This window comes from Suricata suricatta, chromosome 6 (assembly GCF_006229205.1).
Source record: "Suricata suricatta isolate VVHF042 chromosome 6, meerkat_22Aug2017_6uvM2_HiC, whole genome shotgun sequence".
NCBI classification, from domain to species: domain Eukaryota; kingdom Metazoa; phylum Chordata; class Mammalia; order Carnivora; family Herpestidae; genus Suricata; species Suricata suricatta.
In genome coordinates, this window is record NC_043705.1 from 19,596,049 (window position 1) to 19,607,662 (window position 11,614).

The 11,614-nt window shown below is 42.2% G+C and overlaps 1 protein-coding gene across 1 annotated transcript in view; it reads left to right on the forward strand.

Annotated features, from left to right (window-relative positions):
- Positions 1-11,614, forward strand: part of MEGF10 (multiple EGF like domains 10) — a 171,714-nt gene that overhangs the window by 137,724 nt on the left and 22,376 nt on the right. The window contains exons 14-15 of the mRNA XM_029942159.1: positions 9,999-10,145; positions 11,332-11,466. Coding sequence (XP_029798019.1) covers positions 9,999-10,145; positions 11,332-11,466 — 282 coding nt within the window. The remainder of the gene's footprint in view (positions 1-9,998; positions 10,146-11,331; positions 11,467-11,614) is intronic.

Genomic DNA, 11,614 nt, shown 5'->3' on the forward strand with positions numbered 1-11,614 from the left:
ATGAACATAGTACAAGTTTGTGTGGATGTGTGTATAGTTGGTATATATTTACAGGTGGAATTGCTGGGTTGTGTGAGAACTCTAGGTTAAACCTTTTGAGGAATTCCTACACTGGTTTTCAAAGCAACTACTTTATTTTACATTCTCACCAGTAATGTATAAGGTTTCTGTATACTCACCAAAACACTTTATTATCTGTCTTTTTGATTATAGCCATTCTAGTGGTGTGTAATGTTACTTCATTGAGTTTTTGATTTGCATTTCCCTAATAAGGGATGATGTTAATCATCTTTGGATTTCGTTTTGGCCACCTGTATACCTTGTTTGTAAAAAAAACAAAAACAAAAACAAAAAACAAGTCCATTCAGCTATGTTGCTCATATTTTAATTGGGTCATTTATCTTTTTATAATTGAGTTGTAATATTTCTTTATATATTCTTTGTATATATTCCCTATCAAATGTTCCTTATCAGATTTGCAAATATTTTCTCTCGTTCTGTGTGTTACTTTTTAACTTTCTTCATGGTGTCTGTTTCCACAGAAAAGTTTTTATTTTGATGAAGTTCAACTTGTTTGGTTTTTGTTGTTGTTGTAGTTGCTTGTGTTTTTGGTGTCAAATCTAAGGAAGAGTTGTCTAGTCCAGGTCACAAAGATTTGTGTGCCTGTGTATTCTTCTAAGCATTTCAGAGTTTTAGCTTTTACATTTAGGTCTTTGATCCATTTTGAGTTTGTTTTTATACATGGTGTGAGGCAAGGGTCCAACCTCATTCTTTTGATTCTTGATTCCCAATTGTTCCAGCATCATGTGTGGAGAAGATCATTCTTCCCCTGCCTCACCCTCACCATTTTGATATCCTTGCCAAAAATCAGTGGCCATAAATCTGAGAGTACTTCTGTCTGGACTCTCACTTCTATTCCATTCATATACATGTCTATCCTTATGCCAGTACCATCTGTTTTGATTATTATAGCTTTGTAGAAGTTTTTAAATGTAAGAAGTGTGAGTCCTCCAATTTCAATCTTTCTCAAGATTGCTTTGGGCTATCCTGGGTCCTTTGAACTTCTCTATGAATTTTAGGGCCAGCATGTCAATTCCTGTGGAGACACAAGGTGAATTTAATGAGGATTGAGTTTACAGATCAATGCGGGGAGTATTACCAACTTGACAATACATTTCTTCACATCCTTGAACAGAGAATGTCATCCATGACCTCTTCACCAGTGTCACTCAGTCCTGTGAAATTTGTTGAGAGCTCCTTTGGCTTCTGACAGGAGTAAACTGAGATGAACTGTCATATGCCTGATTTGTAGTGTCTGAGAGCAACCTTGGGAAACAGACCAAGGCTGGGGTAATGGACTTTTTCTGTCAATAGGAGCTACCCACAGACACAAGGACTCCCTCACCCTCTAGTTTCTCCTTGACTTGCAAAAGCTAAGATAACTCTGACTTCACTGTGGGAAATTCTGCCTCCCCATGTTTGTGGTGGGCTCTCACTTACTAAATGCTCTAACAGTATTGCTCCAGGGAATAAACCAGATCTTGTGACTTCCCTAGGGTTCTTGACATTCTCAAATAGAATAACCAGTACCAAGTTCTCTGTGACCACAGTGAACTCAAATAGCAGTTTGAACCCCCTGGAAAATGCAGAACTTCTAACAGAGAGACCCTGCCATGTGTTTTGGACCGTGCTCCACCAAACCCACTTTTGTTTTATGACTACAGAGTAAGTGTGAGATGTTCCTGAACACACCAGTCATTGCTCAAGTATCTACCTGCTTTGATGATTCAGAGCCAGGCTGTGAAAGGCATACTCTAGTCTATATGAAAAAAGCAGGAGATACGATTTGGCCTGAAGCCAGCCAGAAAATGTGTTTGTTACATTCCACAGTCTGGGTCATGGGGTAAGACAAATGATCCCATCTGGCCTTAGACCTGTGAAGCTCCTACGGGAATGCAGCGACGTGGTCACACAGCATAATCTTGTAATACTCTGTCTATCTGTGACCGGTTGTGCATTGTCTCTCTGCTTCATGGCCCCAGTGTCTCATTTCTCTGTGTCTTCTGTGTAAGCTGTTGATCTGAGGCTCTAAGACTGCTCTTAAAATGCTTTTTAAGAGAATTCATCCCACACATTCACAAAACACACTTGTATAAGCAAGTGTACGTAGAGGAAAAGGTCACTGAAACTCTGGAAAGCACCCTCCAATTGCACCAAGAATTGGTTTATTTTCCCAAAGGGAAAGAAGAGTAGACTCTGTGTTATTTACATGGAATACTAGTTCATTGTCAACCCTAGGTAGACTTAATTTTTTTTAGCAACAAACTTGATTTTGAGTAAGTACCTCGTAAGAATGTTTCTCAATATAAAGAAAGCCTTGCTTTTCATTTGGATACCAGATGCAGCGTGAGATCAATAACATGAGCCTAGAAGCCCCTGAGTGGCTCAGTTGGTTAAGCATCCGACTTCAGCTCAGGTCACGATCTCATGGTTTGTGAGTTCGAGCCCCACGTTGGGCTCTACACTGACGACTCAGAGCCTGAAGCCTGTCTCCCCCTCTCTCCCCTTCCCATGCTCATGCTCTGTCTCTCTGTGTCTCTCAATAATAAACATTAAAAAAATTTTTTTAATAAAAAAAATAACATGAGCCTAGGTAAGTAAATGATTAGAGTCCTCTTCTCCCTGTTGCTGAGATTGTGTTAGAGAAGATGTTAGGTATCGCTGGACAAGGCAGTCACGTGTGGATTACTAGCGGGGCTTCTCTGCAGTTACAGAGGGACCTGAGCTCCTCCCCTGACCAAATCAATAAGAAGACAAAGTCACCAACAGTGACTGGGTCACTGAGGACACTGTGGGGAGTTGCTCATCAGTCCTCTGGGTTTCAAGCCAGAGAGAAGGGTCGGGAGAGCTTTATCCCTCTTTCCACAGAAATTGACACACTAAACTGAGGAAATCATATACTCACCTAAGGACATCTGCTTGCCTTCTCACAGTGGGGTCCATCCACTACTCCTCATGACTTTACCCTCATTTTAATGTTTGATTGGCTTTTTCTCTTAAAGGAACTCAGACTCTATCATTGATATTTCCAGGTTACCTGGTTATAAAACAAGTTTTCAAAAATGTACTGCCATACAGATTACCCACAGCAAAAACTGCATCTGACATCCCAGATACTATTTCCAAAAGAAATGTACCATTAAAAGAAAAGCACGTTTAATATATGTATTTATTTAAAACCTTAATATATGAATATTTTTATCACATTGACTATTTTACCAAAAAGAGGCAGGTTGTAGTAAAAAAAAAAAATGGGGGAAAATGAAACACTATTGAAACACTATCCAAAACATAGGCTGTGTCCTGGGCTCCTTCTCCCACAGCTCTACACACACACACACACACACACACACACACACACACACACACACACACACACACACACACTCTCTCTGCTGTAAAGGGAGATTGGCTTTTCAAATGATTTTTCTGAAGTCCCAGATGTCAATGAAATGTAATCAGTTGTGTGTGTGCATGTTTGTGTAGTTCCAGAGTCGTAAAGTAATATGCTTTATAAAGTATTTTCCAAAAACAGGAGAAGCATGCTCGCTTGTTTCCTTCCTTTCTGCCCTGACTTCAGTCAGCCAGAACACCTCTTCCCTGAGTGTTCCAGCCAATCAAGATTTCATTCCAGCTGTGTGGGAACATATGTCCCCAGCCTGGTTCCCAGCTCTGGCTAAGATCACTGTCACCTGGGAACGTTTTTAACTTGTGGAGTCCCTGGCCCCACCTCCCACCTACTGAATGATGATCTAGAGGGTGAGTGAGGGGGGTGGAGCCACTGCCAGCCCATAAAGCACCTTTTGCACAAATTGGAGAAGGTTTGGAAATCCTTCAGGATGTACTTCCTGGCAGGTGGCGGGGAGGGCAAGCAGGATTTCTGCCCTCACTCAGCCCTGTGACCAGAGGCTCTTGTGTAGTGTACAGCCAGCACGACCTTACTTGGTGGCCTTACTTGTCACTTAACAAGTGGGGCACCTGGGTGGCCCACTTGGTTATGCATCCAACTCTTGATCTCACTTCAGGGCTTGAGCTCAGGGTTGTGAGTTCAAGCCCCGTGTTGGGCTCTGCACTGGGTGTGAAGCCTACTTTAAAAAAAAAAAGTGTCACCAGTGGCCCATGCAGTGACAGTTGCCAGTCTGACGACTGGCCTCTGCCATGCCTTTTTACTCTTATAATAGAAAGGTGGGAGTCCTAGGGAGCATTTCTGTGACAGAAGCCTTATAACCAGTGGCAAACGGCTTAGGGATTCATTCATACCAGAAAACAAAAAAAAAAGGTAAATGCTAAACTAAGAGAAAAGAGATTAAGACACCAAATCAACCTCTAGAAGTTGGGAGAAAGAGAGAGGGGCTGGCAACCATGTAGGAGGGTCAGGAGGGGCACAGAGAACAGGGAGAGAGGTAGAGTGCTTATTGGAGCCAGCCAGAAGGGCGGCATTAGAAAGAGGAAAAATCCTGCAGGCAAGTTTAGGAGAAGAGTCCAGCTTTAACTCTCTCCCCAGCAAGCACAAGTAGGCCTGCTATGCTCCCAGCCCCTCTCAAGAAGGACCCCCCTCTTCTGTGAGTTTCCCCAAACACTCAAGTTTGACCGGGTGATTAAGTGAACTGCTACTTTAGCTACTGATCTGTCTCATAATGATCTCTCCTGCAGCTTTAGTGATGCCTGAGTTGTTATAAGGGAGGGGGGAACCTATGTTTCTTTATGCAGTGACCTAAAAGTGCAAGTTCAAGTGCAAACGAGCTTTAATTAACATGCATGCATCCAATCAAGCAGGGTATTAAAGGGTGGACAACATTTATGCAGCATCTGTGTCGGTCTATGCAATTTTGTGGGGAGTCCTATAAAAACAGCATGTGGGGTTTCTGGGGTGAGAGTGGAGGAAGGGGCTTGCCTTCTCCAAAGAAAGCCTGCGGAAAAACCCAGAGCTCCCAGGGTCCCCCCCATCTGCCTAGCAGTCTGTTCTGTTTACTTTTATCCAGGTTCGGACTGAGGCAGGTCATGCTCTCTGGTGTTTTTGTCTTGCAGCTGCAAATGCACACATTGATGATTTATAGGACTTTTCCCGCTTGGTCATCTCTGTGAAGCAGATCCTTTATTAATCCATCTTTAAAATTCATAGTATCCAAAAGAAAGATTTAACAACCACGTGTTGATTGTCTCCAAGTTGTATGCAGCCGCGGTGCTGGGTGCTGGGTGCTGGGAGAGGGTAAAGCGTGGCCAGCTCCTGGCCTGCGGAAACTCAGGTCCTCTCAGGGCGGGCTCTGCGTGGGCACAGGTGGATGCATAACGTCTCTCAGCCAACAGTAAGCCCCTGCTTTGTTAGCGAGAGGATTAGAAAAGCAGAAAAAGTATTCTACTGTGACTCTTCTCTTCTGTAGTCATCAGACCCAATTATTATTAACAAATCTCTCTCTTCCCTCTAATAGATGTTTAATAGCTTGTTGCTCAGGAACCAGACATCGAATCGAAATCATGTCCTTCGTTCACTAATGCCGCAAAGAGTGTGGTACTGGAATAAGGACTACGAACAATTAGCAAGATCAGGAGTTTGGGTTCTATCTCTGAGAGGGAGAAGCAGTGACACCCCCCAGATGATTTATTTTACCGCATTCATGCAATCACAAACGCCTAGTGAAGGCTGGTTTCACACTGAGGCCGCTGGCATAATGCATCAGGCATGAAATGCACGACCATTTCTTTAAAGCTGCTTAGCTGAAGTTTATCACGATCATTCAGCCATTGCCTAGCAACTTGGGAAGGCTATCAAAGCGCTCTTTGTCCTCAGTCCTGGCAAAAACAGCCCCTCACAGATCGCCTTATCAGCGGTCGAACGTTTATCAAGAAAAAATGCTTCCAATGAACCAGAGATCCTTGCAAATTTAAAGATACCCCCTTCCCATTTTGTCCCTTCTTCCAAATGCATTAGGGAGTTGTTTCCTGAAGTAATTCCTGTTAGAGTCTTTATCTCTTCTTCGGTAAACATTCCAGCAGAATTTCTTGAAGATACCTCCATAATTCTTCGATTGCTTTGTAATCTGGGCTTGCATTAAAAAACACAGACCTGAGCTCATGAAGGTATATCTTCTTAAAAATCAGCAAGGCGGACATTTCCACCCCGTTAGATGGGAAAGATCATCATTTTAGGCATACAAAAGATAAATATGCTGAGTTCCCAGGTCTGCATGTGCCTCTCATCACTTCTTTGGGGGCCATTATCATTCTAGAGTTGAAGTTCTTTATTAGAGAACTTATCATCAGCAAGCCCATGGCCAACGGATCCCTTATATGTTGATTACGTTGAATTCTTTTTTCTGTCTTTGATACAAAAGGAAACAGAAAAATGTCTTGTAGGACTCCAGCAAAGTTTGCTTAGATTGGGATGAGATCAATGGAAATAATTCAGGAATAACACACAGGCGCACGCACATGCACACACACACACACACACAGAGGTTAAAGCAAACTTCTAATTCCCTATCCTGAAAAAAGTTTTACTGAAGGGTTAGCCTTACATAAAGGTCACATCAGTAGCTGTATGACTAGTGTGACATAGAGAAACACCTACCCAGGTAACCCTTCTGTGAGCCTCACTGCCTGATAGTTCACAAATAGAGATTTATTTCTTAGGATCCTCATATGTGCATTCTCTTAAGATATTAATATTCTCTAGAGAGGTATCAACTCAACAGTAATCAATCTACCTTACCTTTTCCTGACTAAAAGATCAAAGGGAAGATAATAGGGCACAGAGCTCTAAAGGGGAGAAGTGGCAATAGGAGAAAATAGGACAGCAAGAGGAAAAAATGCAGCTTCATGCTTTTTTCTAGAATTGCCCCCTGAGGCATACTTTATGTTTGTCTACAAATAGATTAGGCATTAATATCTGAAAAATGATGACTCATTTTATTGATGATAGAGGAAAAGAAAAGAGATTGAATTTTAAGAGGAAGTTTGTCATAGAATTACTATAACTTACTTTCAGAGGAAAGACTTATTTGCAGTCCTGAACGAAAAGATATTTAAAAGTAAGCTTGGTTCTGCTGGAATATGATTCTGTGATTAGAGACAGGAGATTTGATAGATGATCTCTAAAATTCCCTGTGATTCTCTGGAAATGAAATCATGGGTAAATCATGTGAAACAAGCGTATCATTGTAATGGATCTCTTTGCTATATTGTGGGCCTTGTTACTCTATGAAAATCACCTCGATAAAGTTGATTATGACAGATGGCTATGCTATCCAGCTGGACAAACCTATTAGGAAGAGGAATCAGATATGAAATAAAGGATCACTTTATTCAGATTTGCCAGTCTGTGCTGGGGTCAGCTTTCTTAACATGCTCTGACTGAGAATGTGCTAAGTCACATATAAATTATGATAGTCTTTAATGTAAAAAAGCAGCAGATAATGTTGACCTAAAGTGTACTCCATTCTGACTTAGCTGCATTTATTTAAGGAGATTTGGCACGTAGCTGATGAAGCAAATCACCATAAACAGCTAAAACCCCCCTTCTTCAAGCTCCCATCCTACAAAAATGTGCCAAAAATGAGGATTAATTTTCAGGATGGGTTTCAGCTTCCACTTCTCCAAAATCCTTATTGGGATTTGCATGGACGGCTCCAAACCAAAATGGCCACAGTTGTCTGAATATCTGTCAGGCAAGAGTCCCCATCTTCACTGCCATTAAATAGAGTCCTAGCTTCTGGTCAGAGCTCAGGACCTGCATTTGAAAAGAGTGAAGCCAGTAACAGGTTACCCTTGTTGGTACTTCCTTGAAGTTGATAAAACAAAATTTTCCCGCTTGCAGCCTCCTTTTGAAGTGGTTTACTCCTTAATAAATGCTCTGCCTCGTGTAGGTGTGAGCCCAAACACCAGATACCACTCTCTAGCTGGTGAATCACTTTTGGTGAGCATAGCATTTTGTAACTCTGCCTCGGCTTTTCAAAAGAGATTTGAAAAGAAAAAGAAAAGATCGTGTGTGTGTGAACTCAAGAAAAAAAAATCACAGGAGGCCAAAATTCCATATTTTATTCTATATATTCCATATTTTATTCCTATATCCTATAGGGAATATACTTAAACCCCAATCTGCTTCCAACAGGTCTGATCTTCTTCAGCCAGCAGCGCTAGCTAAAATAATAGTCTTTTGTTGGTTCAAGCTAGACACAATGAGGTCTGTGAGCTTTCATGCTTACTTAACAGCCTTTACCATGTGGGGGATTTTCAGAAGCGGGGAAAACAGGCACAGTCAAAAGTGGAGTTTTGGCTCAGCAGAAATGACCGTACCAGTTAGCAATGTTTACGTTATGGTTTGGGGCTGCTTCTCTTAAGTTTTGGGCCACGGTAATTTTTCTCCTCATCAATTGCGAAGCAAGAATTGTCCTACATAACAGGGCTTTCTCAGCCTCATTGGTGCTGGGTGGTGACAGCATTCTAGAATCCCTAAGTGCATGCATACTTGTTCTGACTGAGTTTTCACTTGGTCTGAAGCCAGCAGTCGCCAGTTCCCTGCTAATTATAACTCACTGCTTCTCAATGCAAAGAGCAGGTCTTTGAGTTGTGGAGAGGCTCCTGTTGTATTTCAAATACAAACTTCCCAAAGAGACGTCTATTTACCTCAAGTAAAACCTGGTTTTATTTTTATTTTTGTGGCTCTGCTTTTTCTCTTGTGTTTTCCTTAGGCATTTGTTCATTCATGAACAGCTCTAGAGTATCTGTCTTCGAAGTGAGAGGTAAACACTTACATATAGTATCCTAATAATCAATAACTAAGACAACAGTTGTAAATAAGATCATTTGTGATATTCTGCCTTAATCTGCCCAGTGCCAGATTAAATTCTATTTTTTTTTAATTTTTTAATGTTTATTTATTTTTGAGAGGGAGAGAGAGAGAGACAGAGTGTGAGCCAGGGAGGAGCAGAGAGAGAGGGAGACACAGAATCCAAAGCAGGCTCCAGGCTCTGAGCTGTCAGCACAGAACCTGACATGGGGCTCAAACTCAGAGACCCTGAGATCATGACTTGAGCCAAGTCGGACGCTTAACTGACTGAGCCATCCAGGCGCCTGCAGATTAAATCCTTAAAGAGGAATTTAGTGGCACAGATTAGTGCATCTTTCCATCCTGTACACTGTTGCATTAAAATGTTTTTTCTTTAATTTTTATCTTTTTAATGTTTGTTTATTTTTGAGAGAGAGTCACAGCATGAGCTGGGGAGGGGCAGAGAGAGAGGGAGATGCAAAATCCGAAGCAAGTCCAGCTTAAAGCTGTCAGCACAGAGCCCTGTGGGCATGGGGCTCAAACCTACAAACCAAGAGATCATGACCTGAGCGGAAGTCAGATCCTCAACCCAGTGAGCCACCCAGGCACCCCTATCATCAAGGTGTTTAAGATGGTGTTTGCTCCAGGGGGTGAGTTTTCTTTATGTAAAACAATTTAACCACTTTTTACTTCTCTTTATCATTTTTACACTTGTTTGTTTTTCTGTAAAGATAAAGGATGGGAAAAGAAGGAAGTTGAATATTTTTGATAAATTTTGTCTTTAATAGACCTGTTGGGCTTCCCATTTGCTTCTTCTTTCTAAAAAAAAATCACTAACTTGACAATAAATTATGTATATATAAAAAGAAAAATCAGTTTAACAAAGGTGTCCTATTCCTGCTCTTTTATGACTTGGTAAAAAAATCATCCTCGGATTATTTTCACGTTATGATGATCTGATACATGATTACACAGTATATGATGATATACTGAGGTCTATAAGTGAATTTTAAGCATTATGCCCTCTTGCCGGGGCCAACCCAGCTTGGACACCATGGCGGTCCCCCTCCTCCTCCTCCTCCTCCTCCTCCTCCTCCTCGCCTGGGACTTTGTGTCCCAAAGGTGCCAGCCCCCGCTGCCTCTTACTCAGCCTTGCCCCTGTGCGTTCTTTCAGGTGTCCACTGTGACAGCGTGTGTGCTGAGGGGCGCTGGGGCCCCAACTGCTCTCTGCCCTGCTACTGCAAAAACGGGGCTTCGTGCTCCCCGGACGATGGCATCTGTGAGTGTGCACCAGGGTTCCGAGGCACCACGTGTCAGAGAAGTAAGTGTTTCATTAGGTGGAAATGTCTGCCTTCCCTGCTCAAGTACTGCGTGTAGAATAATTATCTCTGTCCCGCACCCCATTTCCTGGTGCTGTTCTGTGGCAGTGGAGTGGGGAGGAGACTGTAATAGGTCTTCCTGTCCCCTGTGGAGCTGTCCTTGATAGCACTGCCCGAAGAGCTTTATTGTTCCAACCTTCAGGACGAGTCTAACAGATGGGGCTTTCGCCTTTCCTCCTCAGTAATGATTTCAATGCCTCATTGGCATCATCGTCAGGATATGTTTCTTGATCCTGTCTTAAATCTTGCAAATGGTGTTCCAGAAATCCATTGACCTGTAAATATTTGATTCAGCAATTTTGGCATTGGCCTTACCTCAATTACCAGAAGTCAACATCAGCCAAACCTTGCGGCAAATCATACATCTTGCTAGTAGTCTTACAGCCAGCGCTGTGGGGGAAATAGAATTGCAGAGTTAGAAATGGGGGCTGTTGACATTGGCTAATGGGATTTCTAAGAGAAAAGGGGATCCATAAGATTTTACTGAATCTTTTAGTAAATGTAATCGAAAAAAGAATATATGGCTCTAAGATACATTATCCTAATTTTCAGATGACTTTTTTTTTCAGTAAAAGCTCTATGCATCCGTCCTGTATTTAAATCTGAGTAATGTCTTGAGAAGAACCTGATTATGTAGCATTTTGCTTGCTCACTTCTCAATCACAGTCATTAATCTGGACCACGTTGAGGAGGAACAATCTTTTAATTCAGCCCGTAGATCTATTTATTGCCAGTAATGACTCTTAAAGAAAAAAGGATCAAGACATGGCTTGAGAGTATATATTTGGCCTTATTTGATTTTAGAATTCTATTTCCTTTCATTTATTTGTTCAACAAAAATTCCTCAGGCCCCTCTGTGCCATGCCTCAAGTTAATTGGGACCATAAATGAGAAAATAAAGAGGACCAAGACATTTTCCTGCCCTCCAGCAATTCAGTTTAGTGATTTCTTTTCATTATTAAAGAGTACCCTTCTTCCTTTGGTGTTGTTTTTAGACTTGGAAAATTCTCAGTATCATTAAATAAAAACATTTTTTTTTTGCCCCTAACTTCCAATTAGATCTTGATGCGGAATTTGAGAGGAATACATCTCAGGAAAGATAACTGTCAATTTCCATTCTATTTTCAGTCTGCTCCCCCGGTTTTTATGGGCATCGCTGCAGCCAGACGTGTCCACAGTGTGTGCACAGTAGTGGGCCCTGTCACCACATCACGGGCCTGTGTGACTGCTTGCCTGGCTTCACGGGCGCTCTCTGCAATGAAGGTGAGTGCGGCACACAGTGTTGGGGGGAGGTGTGTGGGGAGGGGCACACAGTATTTGGGGGAGGTGTGTGGGGAGGGGCACACAGTGTTGGGGGGAGGTGTGTGGGGAGGGGCACACAGTGTTGGGGGGAGGTGTGTGGGGAGGGGCA